Here is a 23,967-nt window from a genome sequence, read left to right as displayed (position 1 = left end):
TAGTTTTTTCAAATTAATATTTGTGTGGAAAGTTCACATCAACTGGACAGACAGCACATGTATCTGTTTAATTATTACCTGATTTGTGGTCAGAAATGTGGGTTGAAATAAGGGAAGGGTATTGTCTGTATTAACCAGTGATCTACTATAATACAGGGTATTATGTAAAGTTATAATAATACAGGTTATTATTCAAAGGTTCTACAGCTGCAACATCGAGAGCATCCTGACTGGTTGCATCACTGACTGTTATGGCAACTGCTCGGCCTCCGACCGCAAGGCACTAAAGAGGGTAGTGCGTACGATCTAGAACATCACTGGGGCCAAGCTTCCTGCCAGCCAGGACCTCTATACCAGGCGGTGTCAGAGGAAGGCCCTAAAAATTGTCAAAGACTCAAGCCACCCTAGTCATAGACTGTTCTCTCTGCTACCGCACGGCAAGCGGTACCGGAGCACCAAGACTAGGTCCAAGAGGCATCTAAACAGCTTCTACCCCCAAGCCACAAGACTCCTGAACACCTAATCAAAGGGCTACCCAGACTATTTGCATTGCCCTCCCCCACCCCCTCTTTTACTCTGCTGCTACTCTCTGTTATTATCTAATCAGTCACTTTAATAACTCTACCTACATGTACATATTATCTCGACTAACCAGTGCCCCTGCACATTGATTCTGTACCGGTACCCCCTGTATATAGCCTCGCTATTGTTATTTTACTGCTGCTCTTTGTTACTTTTATTTCTTGTTATTTTTTTTATTTTTTTTAGGTATTATTGTTTATTTATTTTAACTGCATTGTTGGTTAAGAGCTTGTAAGTAAGCATTTCACGGTAAGGTCTACACCTGTTGTATTCGGCGCATGTGACAAATACAATTTGATTTGAATTGACTGACAGTAGGTTATTGGAACAATATGATAGTGACTGTCGTTAAAAAAAAAAAAAAAAACAGTTGTGGCTGTAGCTTTCTCCTTAAAAAAAGACTTGACGCAAATATGAATGGTATGACACTGGATCCTGTTAGCAGAGAGTCTAAGGATTCCAAATCCCCCCTCCCCCCATATTTGAGACAACTTCTATAAAATTAGCAGTACATTGGCAAAAGCCTTAATATTGCTATAATGATTTAAAAAAAATTGTGACAGTTGACAGTAGATTTTTATCCAAAAAGATTGAATTACACAAATCTTCATGGCATGACACAAGATCCTATTAGTATGGTGTTTGAGGATTCCAAATCACCTTCTTTATTGGAGACCACTTCTATAGAATTAACAGTACAGTAGAAAATATCTGTATAGTGCTATAATAAAAAGAGGGTTTGGTAACATTTGACAGTAGGTTTTCCGCAAAATAACTATTGAATGACACAAAACTTCCTGGGATGACACCAGATCCTATTAGCACAGTCTTTGAAAATGTGTATAGTTCCAACAGTACAGGAACAAATAGCTGTATAGTGATGTCAGAAGCTTTCATTGAAAATCACAATTTTTGTCAGTGGTGGAAATAGCTTTCTGCTGAAAAAAACACCATACTGACGCAAACCTTGATGGTATGACACTGGATCCTATTAGTAGAGTGTCTGAGGATTCCCAATCACCCCCTCTTTATTGGAGACAATTTGTGTAGTTCCAACAGTACAGTAACACATAGCTGTATAATGCTGTAATGAAAAGACGGTTTTGGTAACAGTAGGTTTTCCTCCAAAGAACTATAGAATGACGCAGATCTTCCTGGTTTGACACCAGATTCAATTTGTAGTCTGAGGATTCCAAATCACCCCACTTTATTGGAGACAACTTGTATATAATTAACAATATGGTAGAAAATAGCTGTATAATGCTATATCTTATTTAGTTTAAATATGTATATCAATCAAATATATTTTATAAAGCTGTTTACAGTGTTTTACAGATACTCAGCCAAAAAACCCAAAAAGCAAGTAATGCAGAAGCACAGTGGCTAAGAAAACTCCCCAGAAGGTAAGAACCTAAGCAGAAACTATGCTGTTGCCCTGAAAAAAGTTACCCTTGAACAGGGAAAATGTGAAAATGTTTTCTTCAAAACATGTTCTGTTAAGAGTTGACAGTAGTTTAAAACCATTAATACTTCCAGCAAAAGTGTTGGTATTGTTGCATCATTATAATTTATAGTAAAAAAAATTATGAGACAGTAAATCGATCTTTCTTAATTGATTTCAATATTACATTGTTCGTTTTTTCAATAAATTCATATTTTAGTCACTTCAAACTTTAATATTTGTGATTTTAAATCAGAAAAAAAGTAAAGTAAAACAATTACAGAGGACTTTTATTTTGAAATGATGCCGTATGATCACGTGACCGTAATGTCACTAGGTTCACAATGCCCAACAAATCTGTGAGCTCGCGACCTATCCACTGGGAAAGATTTCGCCTGAAAATAGGAAGAATATAAACCAGGGGAGCAGCTAGCGGAGCTGGTTATCAAAACAAAACCGAAAAAGTCGTTGATGCTTCAATGATTCTGCAAGAGGCGCTTTGTCCGTTTACTATGTGTCAACGGGGAGTGAATTTCGCTGAACATTTATATTCTGGACCGTTTTAACCCAAGCTAAACAGCTAGGCGAGAGGATTTCTAGCTCGCTAGCTAATTTACTGCTATAGCCAGCGAAGAAGCAGTGGTGGTAGACTTTGCAAAGAGCAACTGCTAGCTACGATTCTAGCTAGCCAGCTACCTCCACTTTGCGATTTTCCGTTAAATGGGTGCATGTTATAATGTGCAGTTGCTGTTTTTGCAATTTGCACAATAACGTCAATGATTACAAAAACCAAGCTAGTTTGTTTGTTAATCGCATAGCTAACGTTACTCGTTCGGCTTTGTGAATTAAGGGCAGGCCATGGACTGAATAACGTACAAGAATGGTGTCTCACTATCTTGATGACTAACAGTCATATATTGGATCATATAAATTGGGTACAACTAAACAATAGAAACCTTGAATTTGGTTTGTGTGTGTAAAACTCAAGACCACTAACGTTAGTTAGCCTATATAGTTATTTGGATCATCATGCGTTGGATTGCTGGGCCCTTGTTCCAAATTGGATGAAAGAAACGCAGAGAACGGATTATCCAGTCGTCAATTTTGAACTAATTTGCATTTACGGTGAACGGAGGCGATATACAATGTCTACAGCGAAAGAGAACCCTTGCAGAAAATTCCAGGCGAACATTTTTAATAAAAGTAAATGTCAGAACTGCTTCAAACCTCGGGAGTTGCATCTCTTGACCGATCAAGATCTGAATCAGGTAAATAATTGTTATTGTGATGATGTAGCCACATTGCAGTAAACATGTTACAAACACCTATGCGACCATTTGGGCGTCTCGAGTTTGCTGTTACTGTCAAGTTGTGTAACAGTCGAATTTTGGCAATATTTTAGCCAGTTACCTAGTCAAACTTCCAGTTAGTATTCTAAACCCTTTAGAAACTGAAAATGTAATTTCATACTGTCTACTTTGCCATCCTCAAGTCTATTAATTGGAAGTGTCTTATTTATAGTTCAGCATGTGTGTGTCATTCTGAGTGTGTCCTCATTCCGTGACCATTTGTTGAAGACTGACTCCTTTAGAGATGAACTAATGGTGTGTGTATGTATGTATGTATAATCTCCTGCTTCAGTCTGACAAACTAAGGCGTGGTCTGCTAGGAAGAAAACCAGTGTTTCTCACGATCAACCACTGGTTCAATATGAGGAATCAGTTGTAATAATAGGACCCTGGTGTAAAGCCATAAATGAACATTCGATTTGGATAGATTAATTTTATAAGGGAGGTTTGACCAGCTTCAGGTTAGGAATAACATTTTTTACTGGCAAATAACACCATCCTCCCAAAAGAAGGAATCAGCTGACCCATCATGGATCCTGTCCAATTTTTGGGAGACATTGTCCTGAAACATCCATATGACTGGCAGGCAAGGTCACCAGCTGACTTAAGGGACTGTGCTGCCACGCTCCGATAACTGTGGCCGCAAACAAGAAGATTGTGTCCTCCTGAACGTGACCCCAAATTCAACTTAAGTGTAGGCCTACACATAAAGTCCTCACAATCAATCAAATGTATTTATAAAGCCAAAGTGCTGTACAGAAACCCAGCCTAAACCCCAAACAGCAAGCAATGCAGGTGTAGAAGCACGGGGGCTAGGAATAATGACCTAGGAAGAAACCTAGAGTGGAACCAGGCTATGAGGGGTGTCCAGTCCTCTTCTAGCTGTGGAGATTATAACAGAACATGGCCAAGATGTTCATAGATGACCAGCAGGGTCAAATAATAATACATCACAGTGGTTGTGGAGGGTGCAACAGGTCAGCACCTCAGGAGTAAATGTCAGTTGTCTTTTCATAGCTGATCATTTAGAGTATCTCTACCACTCCTGCTGTCTCTAGAGAGTTGAAAACAGCAGGTCTGAGACAAGGTAGCACATCCGGTGAAATACTGTATGTGTACTCAAGTCGTATTACAAGTCCCCTTGGTTTCCTTCACCCAGTGAAGTAGTGAATGAGAGGATTTCTATCTCTGAGATCATTAGCTAGTTTCTGTTGTATCCTATAATTGATCCCATGTGATGAGGTCCAGATGGGCCCTTGAACATGGCTTAAGAACAGCAACGCCAGCAAGCATCCTCTCCTCCACAAAATGTGTGTGATTGAGAAAGTGTGCATGTGTTTCTCTGCTTGTGTAGTGTATGAGTGAGAGTGTGTTTGAGTTTCTCTGCTTGTGTGTATGACAGCCTGCTTGTGATTACTGTGGGGTTAGACCTGTACTCCTGAGTCAGGACTAGAATCTTAAAGAGATTACATCACTTCTTTAATCCTCCTGAGACCCAGCCTTGCTCTCTCCCAGGGCCTTTATGACGTCACCAGTGGAACCAGAGATGCTTCTATCCGCTGCTCTATCCATATAGGGCTAGTAATGAGTTCTCATACCAGGGGAGTCTGAGAATTTAAACAATACGCTACAGCTAGCTAGTTCTAATCTCATAAAACAAAACAACCCTTTAAAATAAATTTAGCCCAAATCTATCCAAGGAACTAGTCATGACATTGACTGCCATTGGACAGGAAAATGTAAACAACTGAAGAATGTAGCCTATCTGCACTCTCATATTCTGTAATGACGTCCTTAGCACTGAGTGGACGAAATGAACACACTAAAGTGGCAATCATAAGTGAAACAGAGGGTGGTTCCACTTCTATGCTCTCGGCCTCTGGTTAGTAGATGCACCCTGGCTGGGTTAAGTGTCTCTTAATGCAGTTTGAACACTATGCATGGCTTCAAGAGGCGCTCATTAGTCTAACTGAATTTGAGCCCTAAATGTAAAGCGAGTTATTCTGAATTTGGAAATGGGGGTTGTTTATCTCAAACTTTAACACACTTCAGTCATTCGGTCACGCCTCATAAATACAACATTGAAAGAGATATGCCTAGCCCACATGGAAAAGTTATCTGAAAGGAAATGAATGTGAAGGAAGAGTGTTTATATTGCAATCTTTGTTTTACACACCAAGGGATCGGGGGGGGGGGGGGGGGTGTCAGAGCAAATTCTTTCTATTGCAATTTGTTTAGTCTGAAAAATAATTTATTTCCCTAAAGTGTAGACCTAAATGCCTGTAAACTCTGGTGCTGGTATATTTAGTTGGTCACGCAGTGTTTCCCCTAGCATTTTTCCAGCAGCGGTGGAGTCAGGCAAGGTTGTTCTAGATCAAAACAGAGTGTAGGTGGTAGCCCAACCACGCCGTTGGCTTGGCCTAAATCGTTCCGGAATTGGCGGCGTAGAGAGATGTGGCGTCTTTCAGCTCATTTCCTGTAATTCCCTAAATTTTCCCATGGAGCTGAGAAATTTTTCTGCAGCGTGAAAGCAAATTTCCTACAATCCACACTCATTTTGCCATGGCTAATTCTGTGTTCTTATGCTCAAACATAATAAAACCAATGGGGCCCCCGGGCATGTGCCCTACCAGTAATCCAGCCATGTAAAAAAATATATACTAAAATTAGTTTTTAGAATGGTCTATTATCCCTGACTTTCTAGCTTTTATTTTAGTAATTTCTAGTTCTCAAAGATCATATTATTAAAAAAGTTTACATTCTGCTGGGAGAGGACGATAGTTTCAAAGGTGTTTTTTCTGGATCAAGGCTATTGCTGAGCTACGCTGCTCTGTAGTTCCCGAGGCATCGGTGAGATAGAGAACCCACTCAGGATAGAAGGTGGGAGGAGGGAGAGTGGCAGGCAAGGAAATGGTGGAAATACAGGCAGAACGGTTTGGGAGTGATAGTGGGGGATGATGGGAGTATAGAGAGCGAAGGAGAGTGAAAACCCAGGGAGAGCGAGGAGGCAGGGGTATGGAAAGATTTGAAGGAGGAGAGGAAGAGCTTGTGAAAGTGCGGGGTTGGGATTGAACCTGGAACAGAGTTTCTCACAGGTTACTCACCAGTGGAGCCCCGAGTTCTCAAATTAATGTACATAGATCTCAATTCCACATGGTCCAAAATGATGTCTTAGACCTATAAGTTCCAGTTCTATCTATACTGAACAATAATAAACATGCAACAATTTCAAATATTTTACTGAGTTACAGTTCATGTAAGGAAATCAGTTAATTGAAATAAATTCATTAGGCCCTAACCTATGGATTTCACATGACTGGGAATACAGATATGCATCTGTTGGTCACAGATGCCCTAAAAAAAAAAGTAGGGGCATGGATCAGAAAACCAGTCAGTATCTGGTGTGACTACTAGTTTGTCAGGCTGTTGATTGTGGACTGTGGAATGTTGTCCCATTCTTCAATGGCTGTGCGAAGTTGCTGGATATTGACGGAACTGGAGTACGCTGTCCTATACGTCGATCCAGATCATCCCAAACATGTTCGATGAGTGACATGTCTGGTGAGTATGCAGGCCATGGAAGAACTGGGACATTTTCAGCTTCCGGGAATTGTGTACAGATCCTTGCGATATGGGGCCGTGCATTATCATCTTGGAAACAGGTGATGGAGGCAGATGAATGGCACAGCAATGGGCCTCAGGATCTCGTCATGGTCTCTGTGCATTCAAATTGCCATCGATAAAATGCAGTTGTGCTCATTGTCTGTAGCTTATGCCTGCCTATACCATACCCCCACCATGGGGTACTCTGTTTGCAATGACATCAGCAAACCGCTCACCCACACGACCCCATACACGTGGTCTGCAGTTATGAGGCCAGTTGGACGTACTGCCAAATTCTCCAAAACGCGGTCGGAGGAGGCTTATGGTAGAGAAATTAACATTCAGTTATCTGGCAACAGCGCTGGTGGACATTCCTGCAAGTCAGCATGTGTTGTGACAAAACTGCACTTTTTAAAGTGGCCTTTTATTGTCCCCAGCACAAGGTGCACCGGTGTAATGATCATGCTGTTTAATCAGTTTCTTGATATGCCACACCTGTCAGGTGGATGGATTATCTTGGCAAAGGAGAAATGCTCACTAGCAGGGATGTCAACAAATTTGTGCAAAACATTTGAGAGATATGCTTTGTGTGAATGGAACATTTCAGGGATCTTTAATTTCAGCTCATGTAACAATGGACCAACACTTTACATGTTGCGTTTATTTTTGTTCAGTGTACAATCACCAAGGCTCTGCATTGGTTTTACTTGGCTAGGAGTAGTAAGGTGAACTTTCAGATGGGTGTACCTTATGTTTGAATGGACCTTTTTGGCATGACTCCTAAATGAGTGGAGGATTGTACTGGGGAGGCAATAAGAGGTTAACGCGTGATAGAGGACGCAATTCTATCTGTCCGATTATGGCATCTGAGAGAGTATGAGCATCTCCATTTTGAAGTAGTCAATTTTCTTCTACTACTATGAGTTGGTAAACAAACGGAAAGGGTACATACTGCCACTTGGTGTGTTGTTTGAACAGGTATGAAGCCAAGATTGACGATTTACTGCCACCTGCAGTTATGGAATGTTTTCTCACAAGTATAATTCATTGGTTAATCCCTCCTGATGACCTGGATGGAATGATGTGATCCTCCCTTAACCCATAGGAAGTCCCACCCAGTTTTCTACTTCAACATTGTGAAAGTCCCCAATAGCGCTGCCCATGCTAAAACAGACTTTTGGGCACTAGAGTCCTCTATCTCTATGGGTTAACCTCACTGCCGGTGGGGTTGGAGGCGGGCTGGAATGGAGGGGGAAGGTAGGTCTGTGGGAGAGAGCTGAGGGGGGAGGGCGAGGTCACAGGAGGACCACTATAGAGGAAGTGAGGCTTGTGTGTGTGGAGGGAGGAAGGGTGTAAGGGTGTGTCCCTCCTCTCCAGGTCTCCTGGCTCCTCAGCCCACCAACATCGCTACAGGCCACAGCTGCTCGCTTACACTGCCTCTCCTTGTGTCTCGCTCATTCTTTCCTGTCCAGCTCTTTCTCTCTGCCTCGCTCTCTCTTTGGATGTTTTGTAAGAGAAGAATGGAGAAATCGGTTATGCATTATAGCAAGACCTGTGTGATATTTGCTACTTTATTGATAACATAAGATCTGAGGACCGGAAACATCCATTTTGGATCGTAGCCTAGGCGTAGACTTCAGTGCTGCAGATAATCAGCTCATCATCAATAAGTAAAATCATTAGTCGTCACTGCTGCCAAAATGGTAGACTTATCAGATTTCTTAGGAGTAGGTCATGGCACGTTTATCTCCTCAGTCACCCCATCACCTGTTAAAAGTAACCAATTAAATGTCTCTATAGGCAGTCAGTCTATGCAAGCGGAAACAAGGCACATATAGATTTGACAGACATGCAGGGACACGGGCTAGCTAGTGACAGCCAGGGCCAATACCCACACAGTCTAATAATCGTACACTCTACCGCGTGTAAGACGCTAGTCTGGATTTTGAGGTAAAGAAGGTAGGAGGGATGTTTTTTTTATTTTTTTGCAAAACAGGCCTGACAGCTGCTTCTTGGTAATGTTTAACAGTAAAAGTTAGACCAAGACAAACACGTTTTAGAGTGCAAAGAGCAGCCATTTTAAACAGCCACCCCCTCACCGTGGGAGCTCTGCTCAATGTTTATACATTTCCACATCTTTTGAACTTCTGTGTTTTCATTGGAAACATGCAGGTTTTTGGCTCAAACAACTTCCATGAAGTGAATGTAGGTTTATAAGCAGGCGCTGTTCTCATTCACAAATCTTCATTTAAGTCATTTGAATGCAAGGCAATGGTGTCTATCAAACAATGCTAATTAGGCCGACAGGCTTGCTAACTGGTTTTGTGGTTTGAAAACTGCCTCATTGGGGAGGGTCTATAGGAACATCTGGACCCCAAAATGTGCCCTCTCCTTGCTGACTGCTCCCCCCCCCCCAATTTTAATGATTGTCTAAATCGCTCTGTTTTACAGGCCAAACCTATTTACGGCGGATGGCTGTGCTTGGCCCCCGAGGGAACAGACTTTGACAACCCCATGCAGAGATCCCGGGTAAGAGCAACCATGAGGCGTGCACGCGCTCACATGGAATGGGGGATGGGTTAGTATGTTTGTTCCCTGTTCTTCCATAGCACTGTAGTCGCATGATAAACATTAGACAAACACCATTCCCGGGCAGCAGAACCTCATAGTGAGAGGGGGATGGGTGAACTTTGACCAATCGGGATGTTTTAATCCACTTAAAATCCATTTGGGAAGTAAGCTTTGAGGCGTAATGGAAGCGCTTGAAACACAAGCCCTAGCGTATAATCGAATGGTCAGAGAAATGGGCTCTAGATCTGCATACGTATTGTCCTTTTCATGCCAATTCGCCTGGTGCTATACGTCACGATGATTAGAGCGCACATACGGTTACACACAGTGGTGGGAAGGAGCCGAGCACTCGCTCATGTCCGGATCATGGAATCTATTCAACAAACAGCGCTAAGCCAGATGGGCCATGGCGCCGAAGAACCTGCGCTATCTTGGGGGAAAGTCCACTGAGGCTGCATCTGCATAACAATGGCTAACTGTGAATATGGGTTTACACCTTTTACGGTTAACACCTCACAATGCAACTGTTTCGATTATGCAGAGGTTGTTGATTCTGCTCTTCAGAAGTTCTCACTGTCAGCCCTAGCAATGTGATAAGGCAGGTTGCCTATTTTGAATGCACTGAGTGAGGTAGGTGACGCAGTGATCCCGGGTTAGAGGATAAGGAGAGAGACTTGAGGTTCTGTTTTAGGGAGTCGGTGCTCCGGTTTTATTTCCTCCAAATCAAACTTCATTTCCATTGACTTGTGCTGGCAGTAAACAAAAACATTTAGCAGCATATTTGATCGTAAACAATTACTTTTCACAATCTGAGCCAGTAGTCAAATGATAAATATAATAATTTCTCCAAAGCAGTAAAATATTCATTTTGAAGGTACAAATTAGATCCTTTCAATATGCAAATATTTCTAACAACATCCTACCACTAATAAACAACAGTGCATCTTTAAATGCAGATCAATTGAAGAATCGAAATAATATTGCGGGTTACTTACGTTTGGGTATTGGACTCACAGATAACAGAAATGAAAGGATACATGTTGGAGAGGTTTTGTACTAGTGCTAAGATTGTTTGGCACTGAACTAAAAGACAAAGGAACTCAGGTATTTAAGAAGTGAAATTGGTTGCAGGTGTGCTCAGAGCATAGAGATGTACAAAGGGTCACTAGTGCCAAAAAGCGTGTTTAACATGGGCAGCGCCATTGAGGACTGATACATTGCAATCTCTATACATCTCTATGGCTCAGAGGTGTCTGCAGTTAAAGGGACAGTTAACAAAAAGCGCAATTTAATGGAACAGTGAACTAAAAAGTCTAAGATAAATAAGAGCCTTTGCTACACTATGGAAACACAATTTCCTATAACATCAGGTTGTATACACTATTATAAACTGGGTGGTTAGAGCCTTGAATGCTGATTGGCTGACAGCCGTGGTATATCAGATCGAATATCACGGATATGACTAAATATGTATTTTTACTGCTCTAATTACGTTGGTAACCAGTTTATAATAGCAATAAGGCACCTTGGGGGTTTATGGTATATGGCCAATATACCACGGCTAAAGGCTGTATCCAGGCACTCCGCGTTGCGTCCTGCTTAAGAACAGCCCATAGTGGTGGTATATTGGTCGTATACCAGATCCCCTCCTGCCTTATTGCTTAAGTATAACACTGGCGTTAGTTGAAAAGCAGCAATAGAGAGTACTAGTGTTGTCATGATACCAGATTTTTGACTTAGATACCAGGTTTAGCATCACAATACTCGATACCAAAACAATAACAAAACAATACCACTGCAACAAAGAAGCCATATTACCAGGTTACAGAATGGCACTTGATCCAGACAGATATACTCAGCTACTGCTCTGTTCAATCGTTGGTTATCTTTTGAGTTCAATATCATTACGTTATAAAAAAATGTTTTGTCCATATTTTTCAGAGACCGCCATGTATACATTAATGAATCAATTATACAATCAATTTGACTTTGGTATGTTTTTACCATTCTAACTTTAACAACATAATGGTAATAATTTATTTTGAATGGTAAATCTTTATTGATAAACTGGGTAAATCAAGATGTAGCCTAGGCCTATCCACAATACAGGTGAATGCATTATAAGTGTGTGCATGCATTGAGTTATTGAGCTTGTTTTGGCTGATTTCATTGGGCTACAGATGACAAACAATCTGTTTCCCTTGCAAGGGCTCCCGAGTGGCGCAGCGGTCTAAGGCACTGCATCTCAGTGCTAGAGGTGTCACTACAGACACCATGGTTTGAATCCAGGCTGCATAACAACCGGCCGTGATTGGGAGTCTCATAGGGTGGCGCACAATTAGCCCAGCGTCGTCCGGGTTTGGCAGGTGTAGGCCGTTATGGTAATTAAGAATTTGTTCTTAACTGACCCCCCCCCATATTTATGAATGAGGTCCCAGGTGAAGTTGCCTGGTTTTAATTTAACCAGGCAACTTCACCTGGGACCTCATTCATAAATTAAGCTACGGTGGGTTTATAGTTTACAATTACACTTTCATATTAGTACACCATTTTGCATTATTTGAACTAATGATAACTACCTACCAAGAGGCTAGACCAGTTTTCCCAAAAGTGAATATCAGGTCAAATGAAAATAAAATTGTATTTGTCACATGCTTAGTAAACAACCGGTGTAGACTTAGTCATTGTAAATAAGAATTTGTTCTTAACTGAATTGCCTGGTTAAATAAAGGTTTATTTATTTTATTGTACTGAACAACAACATTTGTATAGAAGTAGCTTATTTTATACAAATGTGCACCGTCTCTTTAACAGAGTTTGCTGATCATCTTTGGGAGAGACATGAGCGAGAGACCGAGTTAATTAATAACGTTTTTGGTGGCAATCCGCTTTGAAATCAGCATTTTTTTTGCGTTGTAGTTTGCATATAATCACAAACAAAGTACTAGGGTAGTGAATGGATGTTATCTTTAGCTGTCCGCTACCAGTATCTTCTTGCATTGTAAAGTGTTCTAGCATGTATAGACATTGTTTTACGAACAATAATCATGTTTAAAAATGTCTACATGCCATGTCACGTTATTCAAATGTGTTGAGTTGTGTGCAGCATGATGATGTAACATGATGCAGCCCAGACTCTCAGTGCGCGCTGTAATAAGGGGTCTGCTGCGCTGATAGACAAGCTTGATTCTTGACCCATTTTGACAGGAGTACCGAAAGTAACAAATTCTAGTACCGAACCTTTTTTTATGTTCTAGTATCGGAAAAAGTACAGAAGATTCGGTATGTGGTGCAGGTTGGCTAAGACTAAGTACAGTAATGGATGTTACTGTTTCATCAGGGAGCCACAAAGATGAAGTAAACAAATGTAATCGCTGAATTCATGTCATGGTTGCTATTTCATGCAGTCACAGAATAGAAAGAAGCTAAACAGAATTTGCATTGTTTAAAGTTGAGACATCATTCACGCAAAGTAAAAAAATTGGGTGTTTAAGTATGCCTTCAGGATAATGTAGTTAAGTTGGCCTCGTATAGGCCCTTGAACAAATAATTGAGACCAAGGACATCCAAAATCCATCAGATGAAGTTTTTAATGAAGCCAGCAACGCAAATAATTAATCTGTCATTGACAGTATACAGGTATTGTTGCATGTTTGCCAACTAATCACAGTGACATGAGATTTAATCAAGTCATGATCAGTTTCGTATATTTCGTTCAGGTAAGCTTAGTAGAATGGAGGTCAGAGACCTGGCAGTGTGGTGCCAGGACAACAACCTCTCCCTCAACGTCAGCAAGACAAAGGAGCTGATCGTGGACTTAAGGAAATGGATGGCCGAGCGCGCCCCCATTCACATCGACAGGGCTGTAGTGGAGCGTATCCAGAGCTTCAAGCTCCTCGGTGTCCACACACCAACATAGTCGTGAAGTTCTACAACTGAACCATTGAGAGCATCTTGACTGGCTGCATCACCGGTTGGTATGGCAACTGCTTGGCATTCAACCGCAAGGCGCTACAGAGGGTAGTGCGTACTGCCCAGTACATCACTGGGGCCGAGCTCCCTGACATCCAGGGCCTGTATACCAGGCAGTGTCAGAGGAAGGCCCTAAAATGTGTCAGACTCCAGCCACCCAGGTCATAGACTGTTCTCTCTGCTACCGCACGGCAAGCGGTACTGATGCACCAAGTCTGGAACCAACAGGACCCTGAACAAATTCTACCCCCAAGCCATAAGACTGCTAAATTGTTATTTAAATAGTTAACCAAATAGCTAAGCTGACTATCTGCATTGAACCTTTTTGCACAAACTTTTTCGACATCATAAACGTTGCTGCTACTGTTTATCTATCCTGTTGCCTAGTCACTTTATGCCTAGTTATATGTACATACAGTTGAAGTCGGAAGTTTACATACACTTCGTTTGGAGTCATCAACTTTTTTTTCAACCACTCCACACATTTCTTGTTAACAAACTATAGTTTTGGCAAGTCGGTTAGGACATCTACTTTGTGCATTACACAAGTCATTTTTCCAACAATTATTTAAAGACAGATTATTTCACTTATCACTGTATCACAATTCCAGTGGGTCAGAAGTTTACATACACTAAGTTGACTGTGTCTTTTAAACTGCTTGGAAAATTCCAGAAAATGATGTCATGGCTTTAGAAGCTGCTGATAGGCTAATTGACTTCATTTGAGTAAATTGGAGGTGTACCTGTGGATGTATTTCAAGGCCTACCTTCAAACTCAGTGCCTCTGCTTGACATCATGGGAAAATCAAAAGAAATCAGTCAAGACCTCATGAAAAAATGTGTAGACCTCCACAAGTCTGGTTCATCCTTGGGAGCAATCTGTACAAACAATAGTACGCAAGTATGAACACCATGGGTCATACCGCTCAGGAAGGAGACACATTCTGTCTCCGAGAGATGAACGTACCTTGGTGTGAAAAGTGCAAATCAATCCCAGAACAACGTCAAAGGACCTTGTGAAGATGTTGGAGGAAACGGGTACAAAAGTATCTATATCCACAGTAAAACGAGTCCTATAATCGACATAACCTGAAAGGCTGCTCAGCTTAGAAGAAGCCACTGCTATAAAACCGGCATTAAAAAAGCCAGACTACGGTTTGCAACTGCACATGGGGCCAAAGATCGTACTTTTTGGAGAAATGTCCTCTGGTCTGATGAAACAAAAATAGAATTGTTTGGCCATAATGACCATCGTTATGTTTGGAGGAAAAAGGGGAAGGCTTGCAAGCTGAAGAACACCATCCCAACCGTGAAGCATGGGGGTGGCAGCATCATGTTGTGGGGGGGCTTTGCTGCAGGAGGGACTGGTGTACTTAACAAAATTGATGGCATCATGAGGTAGGAAAATTATGTGGATATATTGAAGCAACATCTCAAGACCTCAGTCAGGAAGTTAGCTTGGTCGCAAATGGGTCTTCCAAATGGACAATGACCCCAAGCATACTTCCAAAGTTGTGGCAAAATGGCTTAAGGACAACAAAGTCAAGGTATTGGAGTGGCCATCACAAAGCACTGACCTCAATCCTGTAGAAAATTTGTGGGCAGAACTGAAAAGCGTGTACGTGCAAGGAGGCCTACAAACCTGACTCAGTTACACCAGCTCTGTCAGGAGTATTGGGCCACAATTCACCCAACTTATTGTGGGAAGCTTGTGGAAGCTACCCAAAACGTTTGACCCAAGTTAAACAATTTAATGGCAATGCTACCAAATACTAATTCAGTGTATGTAAACTTCTGACCCACTGGGAATGTGATGAAAGAAATAAAAGCTGAAATAAATCATTCTCTCTACTATTATTCTGACTTTTCACCTTCTTAAAATAAAGTGGTGATCCTAACTGACCTAAGACAGGGAATTTTTACTCAGATTAAATGCCAGGAATTGTGACAAACTGAGTTTAAATGTATTTGGCTAAGGTGTATGTAAACTTCCTACATCAACTGTATCTACCTCAATTACCTCATACCCCTGCACATTGACTCTTTACTGGTACCAAGTGTATATAGCCACGTTACTCATTGTGTATTTATTATTACGTGTTATTACTTTTCTATTATTTCCTTATGTTCTTTCTCTCAGCATTGTTGGGAAGGCCCCTAAGTAAGCATTTCACTAAGTCTACACCGGTTGTTTACTAAGCATGTGACAAATACAATTTTATTTTCATTTGATTTGATTGATAGCGGCATCGTTCACTTTTGGGAAAACTGGTCTAGCCTCTTGGTAGCTAGTTATCATTAGTTCAAATAATGCAACATTTTGTACTAATATGAGTGTAATTGTAAACTATAAACCCACCTTAGCTTAATTTATGAATGAGGTCCCAGGTGAAGTTGCCTGGTTAAATTAAAACCAGGCAACTTCACCTGGGACCTCATTCATAAATATGGGGGGGTCAGTTAAGAACAAGTTCTTAATTACCAGAACGGCCTACACCTGCCAAACCCGGATGATGCTGGGCTAATTGTGCGCCGCCTTATGGGACTCCCAATCACGACCGGTTATGATACTGCCTGGATTCAAACCAGGGTGTCTGTAGTGACGCCTCTAGCACTGAGATGCAGTGCTTTAGACCGCTGCGCCACTCGGGAGCCCCCAGTCTGGTTGCCGTCTCTATTCGGCTATTTCATTCCACTCCTTGTTCTCCATGTTATTTACCAAAGACATGGGAAATGACCAAGAATAACAGTAGTGGCAAGGAGTGTTAGCTAAAACGTCTGGTACCCAGACTACAGGCGCTGGGTTCTCGGATTTATGTTATTGTATCTTTAAGCATTTCTTAGCTATATGTTCACTACGCCCTATTAGTCCCAGGACATAATGGAGCTTAAGTGTTTGTTTGGTTTCAGCCCAATAGCAATGCTCCTCTTTCCCTGCAGAAATTGTATACAGTATTAGTTTATAGGCCGTTTCTTAATAGTTTATAAGGAGATCATCAGATTAAGTGTTAACGATGTTCCTCTTTCTCCCAACAGAAATGGCAGCGGCGGTTCTTTGTGCTGTACGAACATGGCTGCCTGCGTTTCGCCCTGGATGAATCGGTAAGGAGCTGTCATATCAGCCATGCTACTTCCACCTCCTCCCAAACAACCTAACAGCACTCCTTAGCTGTGTCTACAATCAGGTTATAGCACTCGTGCCTTATGGCTTCATGCAGAGCCAAGGTGACTGGGAAGAGTAGTATTTGATATGGTCTGTGAAGGACGGGAAGGCATGTTGAATGACCTGACTGTATTCAGTGGTACCTGCCTGGGAAAGAGATGACTGGGAAGCCTTATCTCTGTTAGCTAGCCTTGTGCTGCGAGATGGTGAAACTGCCCCACCCTACTGCAGAGTAAACCTCACACTGAAGAACCATGAACATGTATATGGAGGTGGAGGGAGAGAGAATATAGTATGATGGAGGTAGAATAATACAGATTGGGAAAGAAACTGAGGAACAGAGACTAGAGAGTCCCTTACAGTTTATTACATCCCCTTTGTGTGTGTGTGTGTGTGTGTGTGTGTGTGTGTGTGTGTGTGTGTGTGTGTGTGTGTGTGTGTGTGTGTGTGTGTGTGTGTGTGTGTGTGTGTGTGTGTGTGTGTGTGTGTGTGTGTGTGTGTGTGTGTGACTGGGAATGTGACACGGGTGACCAATCCCACTGGCCGATCAGGCTGGAGATTAGGCTGCTTGTGTGTATACAGAGGCCCACTTAACACTCTGCTCTGCCTGACTGTCAAAGCTGCCATAGCTTTAGTCCCTGGCCTATTGCTTCTAACCTTGACTGTAGCTTTGGGCCTGCTTTATATGTATTAAACCCCAGTTATCAGTTCTCTGCAAACAAAATTGATGAAGAGAGGATGCTGCTTTTGACTGCTGAGATGTAGGCCTACGCACTCCATGGCTGTGTGTTTGTGTCCAGGTGGTTGCTTTGTGCAGATGAGATCTCTGAAATCATAATCATTGTCTTCATGTTGTCATGGATCCCCACGTGATGACAAAGGGAGGAAACATCCTGGTTTCGCTGTGTGTGTGTGTGCGTGCGTGTGCTGACTGCTTGCGTGCGTCCATTTCACCAGTGTGCATTGTGTGTGAATGACACCCGTTAGTTCGGTGTAGCACTTTTTTCCAGTCATTGTGAAGCTGCTCGTGCTATTTAGACGTGGAGGGCCTCATTGTCTTTGTGCCTTTTCATCTGCAGCTCAGGGAACACCCCGGAACGCCACCGGGAAACTGGGTCAGGAAAATGGCCGCTTTGTTGCCGTCACTGTGCGCCTCAGCCCCCCACAATAGGAACGTTTCCAAAATTTAGCCTATACAACATTTTGAGAGTTCAGCGTTGATCTCAGTGCACATTATCGTTTACTTAGTTTAAACTCCAGGCGGAGGAGTGGAAATTAAAGTAGATATGATTTGTTTTTTTCCTTCATCAACGTATACATCCTCAGCCTGATCGGACACCAACCCCTTAAGTTAAAGGCCTACTGTATATAGTAGAGAGAAACAATACCCTGTCTTTTCCCTTGCTTGCCATGTATGCTTACACAATTCAGATACCAGTAAAGGAGTCAATGGAACGCAGACGTTCCAATGACCAGATTGGCCCACATTCAACAATCTGATCTAACAAAGTGGATATTTGTCAAATCCGTCATGATTTATGTATTGTAACAGGCCCAGTTACTTAAGTCAGATTTGGATATATTTGTTTTTTGCTGCATAACATGTAGAAGTTGTCCCTTTTCAAGTTTAGAAGTGACTGCTAAATGCTAACTCCCATTTGAATAAGATGGTTAGCGTACAGTAATCAGTGGTGGTAGTCAGCTGTTTTTAACTGTAATGCATTTGATTGGTAAAGATGACATGAACATGTGTTGGGGTTGACATCCATACTGGCATTTTACTTCGATTTTTACCTCATAGTGTGAAATACACATAAACAATAGCCTAAATGTAGGCACATTTTGCTGGCGGGCAATGAGGAGACTCGGAATCTTTCCCCCATGCGTTTCCATGGCAATTCCATTGTTTTGGTCGAGTTCAATTGACCTTTGCCCCATCTATAGCCTATATCTGGGCCGTATACAGCATATCATAAATACCTCTTTTACATCTCTTTTTTGATGAAGGGATGCTCTCCTTTTTTTGTGTGTGGAATTGCTGTAAAAACAACAGGAAATCAGCTCTGAGTGATTTGTTTTTTAAAGAAATCTGTTCCCAAGTATTCCGATGCATAATAGAGACACACGTGATCGAATACAAATGTAAGCAAGGTTAGAAATTATGTTTTAGTCAAACATTATATCTGTTTGGGCTTCTTGCGGTCAATTTGCAGTCTACACATTTTTTGTAATTATGTTCCGGCCACCGACCATCCATACCAAAAAAAAAAATTGTCCCGTGGCTGAATCTAGTTGTTGATGCCTGGTCTATATGTTAATTTGCATAATTTTGTGGAATTAAATTGCTGTATATTCGTTAATCCTCCTGTAGCCTATCTTATTTATCACATGTGCACAGCATAGCTATTTTGAGCAGGATTTCTCCTGAAGCTCCTCAGCTGGTTGCTGCTGGAGTAAAGCATGTTATTTTATAAGCCCATTCATTGCGAAACAACTCAAAATGCAGTTGCTTGTTAAAAACAGATTTGGTACACGATCAATGAAAACAACTTTTTATTTCTCAACTGGTAGTTGAAGCGTGCCTCCCATTCACCATAGGCTACAAGTGTAGGCAACAGGCTATCGGCGTGTCACACACCACATTACATTGTGAGCTGGATTTATTTTTTATTTAACCTGTATTTAACTAGGCAAGAACATTATTTACAATGACAGCCTACCGAGGAACAGTGGGTTAACTGCCTTGTTCAGGGGCAGAACAACAGATTTTTAACTTGTCAGCTCAGGGATTCGATCCAGCAACCTTTAGGTTACTGGCCCAATGCTCTAACCACTAGGCTACCTGCCGCCCCAAAGCTGGAGGTAGTATGCAATTTGAAAACGTAAATTGTTTGAAACCTGAATGTTTTATTTCATGTTATGAGACATCTCATATCTTGCTTTAAAGTAGCCTATAGTCAAAATCCAACAATGGAAACATGGAGTCAATTTTATAAAGACCGTGTCAGCGTGCACTGCGCCCGGCCCGCCACAGGAGTCGCTAGTTTGCGATGGGACAAGGACATCCCTGCCGGCCAAACCCTCCAATAACCCGGACAACGCTGCGCCAATTGTGTGCCGCCCCATGGGTCTGACAGAGCCTGGACTATAACCCAGAATATCTAGCGGCACAGCTAGCACTGCACCACTCGGGAGGCCATAAAGACTTTATAGGCGCGTGAGTTTTAAGTTGGGGAAGCTTACAATTTATCCTTCCATCTCTGTCGATCTGCGTGCCAGTTATGATTTTCATATGCACATTTTTGTGGAACAGTTTCTTTTCAATAACAACGTTTTAGTTTCTCAATCGTTGTCACGTGGTTAATCATAAAAATCTGAATGAAAAATTATACAAATGAAAAAGTTAAAATTCAACAAATGCTAGCACCAGCCTCTGCCATTTGGACACATTGAAACACCTTGATCCATTGGCAGCTTAAGAAAAGAGCGCATGGAACTCAGCCTATAGGCCAATGCAGCAGTAAGCCTATAACTTCCATTGTCAACTAAGTAAAAATAGGCTACATAAAGCTGACAAATAAAAACAGTCGAAAATATGATGAAAATGCAGGTTATTTCAATCGCATTCATCTCTCTACTCAGGCTGTCTGCTCTAATGGGGAGTTTATCAAAATAGACAATCAAAGGGCCAACAATTCACACAATGAATGCTCAAGAATTGGTGGGAGACAGCTGAGCCGTTCTGGAGAGAGACTCGCTTCCTATATCTTCGCAACTCACCCGTCCCCTTCTTGCCTCAACATTTTAAATTATACTCAACATACTTATACTTATCTTCACACATATTTTAGATGCTTTTCACAGACAAGCACAACTCAATAATCAGCTAGGCCTATTCTGGGGTGAAAGTAGAATACATTTCTTCCCGGTACTGGACCTTCTATAGGCGGGCGCTTGCACCAACATTCTTTATGGCCTAGTCATAGAACTACATATAATCCCTATTCATTCAATGGGATCTCTGTGGGCCTAGTCATAGAACTACATATAATCCCTATTCATTCAATGGGATCTCTGTGGGCCTAGTCATAGAACTACATATAATCCCTATTCATTCAATAGGATCTCTGTGGGCCTAGTCTAAAGATTTGTCATTTAACTTTCAAAATGTATGACCTTTTATTGTGGCATAAACCAAACCAGTCATTTTTTCATCTGATTGTGCAACAATCCCTTCAAAGGGCTACTTTACTAGGCGACCCACGCAGGTTCATCCACTCGCAACATATCTCCAGCCTCTAAACAGTGGTGAATGGAAAGAGACACCTGTTGCACAAAACACTAAAAATTGTTTGTCGTTAGGCCAGAATTTATGCGTCCACTGCTATCTGCGGAGGTCTGGGTGTCGGCCAATCATCTATGCCTTGGCCAAATGTCAGTGTTTTCGTCTTAACCATTTTCAAGCCCACTCACTCATTTTTCATGCCTCTGACATGCGGTAATGATAAATAGTGGTCTAATAGCCTACAGTTTTCTTGAAATTTTGTTTTAAATATTGTGATAGGCTCACGTTTTACTGGTACGAGGTACCCCCACTATGTATTTTGCCAGGATGCTGTACCAGACCGTATCACCCTATTTTCACCCCTGAGCTTATTTCTACTACCACAAATTGCAGGCTTCCCAAGTAGGAAAAGGCCTACGAGCTTGTGATTTGAAACAATCCACAGCTATTTTTAAAAAGAAGCTAATGATCCTCGATTCCTCTGCGGCAAAGTCATGCTTTCTGAAGTACACTGCTCAAAAAAATAAAGGGAACACTTAAACAACACAATGTAACTCCAAGTCAATCACACTTCTGTGAAATCAAACTGTCCACTTAGGAAGCAACACTGATTGACAATAAATTTCACATGCTGTTGTGCAAATGGAATAGACAAAAGGTGGAAATTATAGGCAATTAGCAAGACACCCCCAAAAAAGGAGTGATTCTGCAGGTGGTGACCACAGACCACTTCTCAGTTCCTATGCTTCCTGGCTGATGTTTTTGTCACTTTTGAATGCTGGCGGTGCTCTCACTCTAGTGGTAGCATGAGACGGAGTCTACAACCCACACAAGTGGCTCAGGTAGTGCAGTTCATCCAGGATGGCACATCAATGCGAGCTGTGGCAAAAAGGTTTGCTGTGTCTGTCAGCGTAGTGTCCAGAGCATGGAGGCGCTACCAGGAGACAGGCCAGTACATCAGGAGACGTGGAGGAGGCCGTAGGAGGGCAACAACCCAGCAGCAGGACCGCTACCTCCGCCTTTGTGCAAGGAGGAGCAGGTGGAGCACTGCCAGAGCCCTGCAAAATGACCTCCAGCAGGCCACAAATGTGCATGTGTCAGCATATGGTCTCACAAGGGGTCTGAGGATCTCATCTCGGTACCTAATGGCAGTCAGGCTACCTCTGGCGAGCACATGGAGGGCTGTGCGGCCCCACAAAGAAATGCCACCCCACACCATGACTGACCCATCGCCAAACCGGTCATGCTGGAGGATGTTGCAGGCAGCAGAACGTTCTCCACGGCGTCTCCAGACTCTGTCACGTCTGTCACATGTGCTCATGTGCTCAGTGTGAACCTGCTTTCATCTGTGAAGAGCACAGGGCGCCAGTGGCGAATTTGCCAATCTTGGTGTTCTCTGGCAAATGCCAAACGTCCTGCACGGTGTTGGGCTGTAAGCACAACCCCCACCTGTGGACGTCGGGACCTCATACCACCCTCATGGAGTCTGTTTCTGACCGTTTGAGCAGACACATGCACATTTGTGGCCTGCTGGAGGTCATTTTGCAGGGCGCTGGCAGTGCACCTCCCTGCACAAAGGCGGAGGTAGCGGTCCTGCTGCTGGGTTGTTGCCCTCCTACGGCCTCCTCCACGTCTCCTGATGTACTGGCCTGTCTCCTGGTAGCGCCTCCATGCTCTGGACACTACGCTGACAGACACAGCAAACCTTTTTGCCACAGCTCGCATTGATGTGCCATCCTGGATGAACTGCACTACCTGAGCCACTTGTGTGGGTTGTAGACTCCGTCTCATGCTACCACTAGAGTGAGAGCACCGCCAGCATTCAAAAGTGACCAAAACATCAGCCAGGAAGCATAGGAAATGAGAAGTGGTCTGTGGTCACCACCTGCAGAACCAGTCCTTTATTGGGGGGTGTCTTGCTAATTGCCTATAATTTCCACCTTTTGTCTATTCCATTTGCACGACAGCATGTGAAATTTATTGTCAATCAGTGTTGCTTCCTAAGTGGACAGTTTGATTTCACAGAAGTGTGATTGACTTGGAGTTACATTGTGTTGTTTAAGTGTTCCCTTTATTTTTTTGAGCAGTGTATTTTGAATGATTAAATGTATTTCTGTATTTCTCCTTCCGTGGCCTCCAACTGCTCTTAAATGCAATTAAAACTAAATGCATGCTCTTCAACCGATCGCTGCCCGCACCTGCCCGCCCGTCCAGCATCACTACTCTGGACGGTTCTGTCTTAGAATATGTGGACAACTACAAATACCTAGGTGTCTGGTTAGACTGTAAACTCTCCTTCCAGACTCATATTAAGCATCCCCAATCAAAAATTACATTTAGAATCGGCTTCCTATTTCGCAACAAAGACTCCTTCACTCATGCTGAAAGGCATTCCTTCGTAAAACTGACTATCCTACCGATCCTCGACTTCGGCGGTGTCATTTACAAAATAGCCTCCAACACTCAACAAATTGGATGCAGTCTATCACAGTGCCATCCGTTTTATCACCAAAGCCCCATATACTACCCACTGCGACCTGTACGCTCTCGTTGGCTGGCTCTCGCTTCATACTCGTCACCAAACCCACTGGCTCCAAGTCATCTACAAGTCTTTGCTAGGTAAAGCCCCGCCTTATCTCAGCTCACTGGTCACCATAGCAACACCCACCCGTAGCACGCGCTCCAGCAGGTATATTTCACTTGTCACCCCCAAAGCCATTTCTTCCTTTGGATGCCTCTCCTTCCAGTTCTCTGCTGCCAATGACTGGAACGAACTGCAAAAATCTCTGAAGCTGGAGACTCTTACCTCCCTCACTAGCTTTAAGCACCAGCTGACAGAGCAGCTCACAGATCACTGCACCTGTACATAGCCCATCTGTAAATAGCCCATCCAACTACCTCATCCCCATACTGTTATTATTTATTTATTTATCTTGCTCCTTTGCACCCCAGTATCTCTACTTGCACATTCATCTTCTGCACATCTATCACTCCAGTGTTT

At 42.5% G+C, this 23,967-nt stretch overlaps 1 protein-coding gene across 4 annotated transcripts in view; it reads left to right on the top strand.

Annotated features, from left to right (window-relative positions):
• Positions 1 to 2,379: 2,379 nt before the first annotated feature.
• Positions 2,380 to 23,967, top strand: part of LOC120029525 (myosin phosphatase Rho interacting protein) — a 72,087-nt gene continuing 50,499 nt past the window's right edge. For 2 of the 4 annotated variants that reach the window (XM_038974784.1, XM_038974786.1), the window contains exons 1-3: positions 2,380 to 3,291; positions 9,427 to 9,504; positions 16,555 to 16,620. In XM_038974784.1, the coding sequence (XP_038830712.1) occupies positions 3,088 to 3,291; positions 9,427 to 9,504; positions 16,555 to 16,620 (348 nt within the window). In that variant the 5' untranslated portion in view covers positions 2,380 to 3,087. Of the gene's footprint in view, positions 3,292 to 8,186; positions 8,233 to 9,087; positions 9,181 to 9,426; positions 9,505 to 16,554; positions 16,621 to 23,967 lie in introns of those variants that run through there. The other 2 variants (XM_038974788.1, XM_038974787.1) reach the window with 2 other exon arrangements.

Source organism: Salvelinus namaycush, chromosome 35 (assembly GCF_016432855.1).
Source record: "Salvelinus namaycush isolate Seneca chromosome 35, SaNama_1.0, whole genome shotgun sequence".
In the NCBI taxonomy this organism is placed as follows: domain Eukaryota; kingdom Metazoa; phylum Chordata; class Actinopteri; order Salmoniformes; family Salmonidae; genus Salvelinus; species Salvelinus namaycush.
The sequence above is the reverse complement of the archived record's forward strand: the minus strand, read 5'-3'. Positions and strand labels throughout refer to the sequence as shown.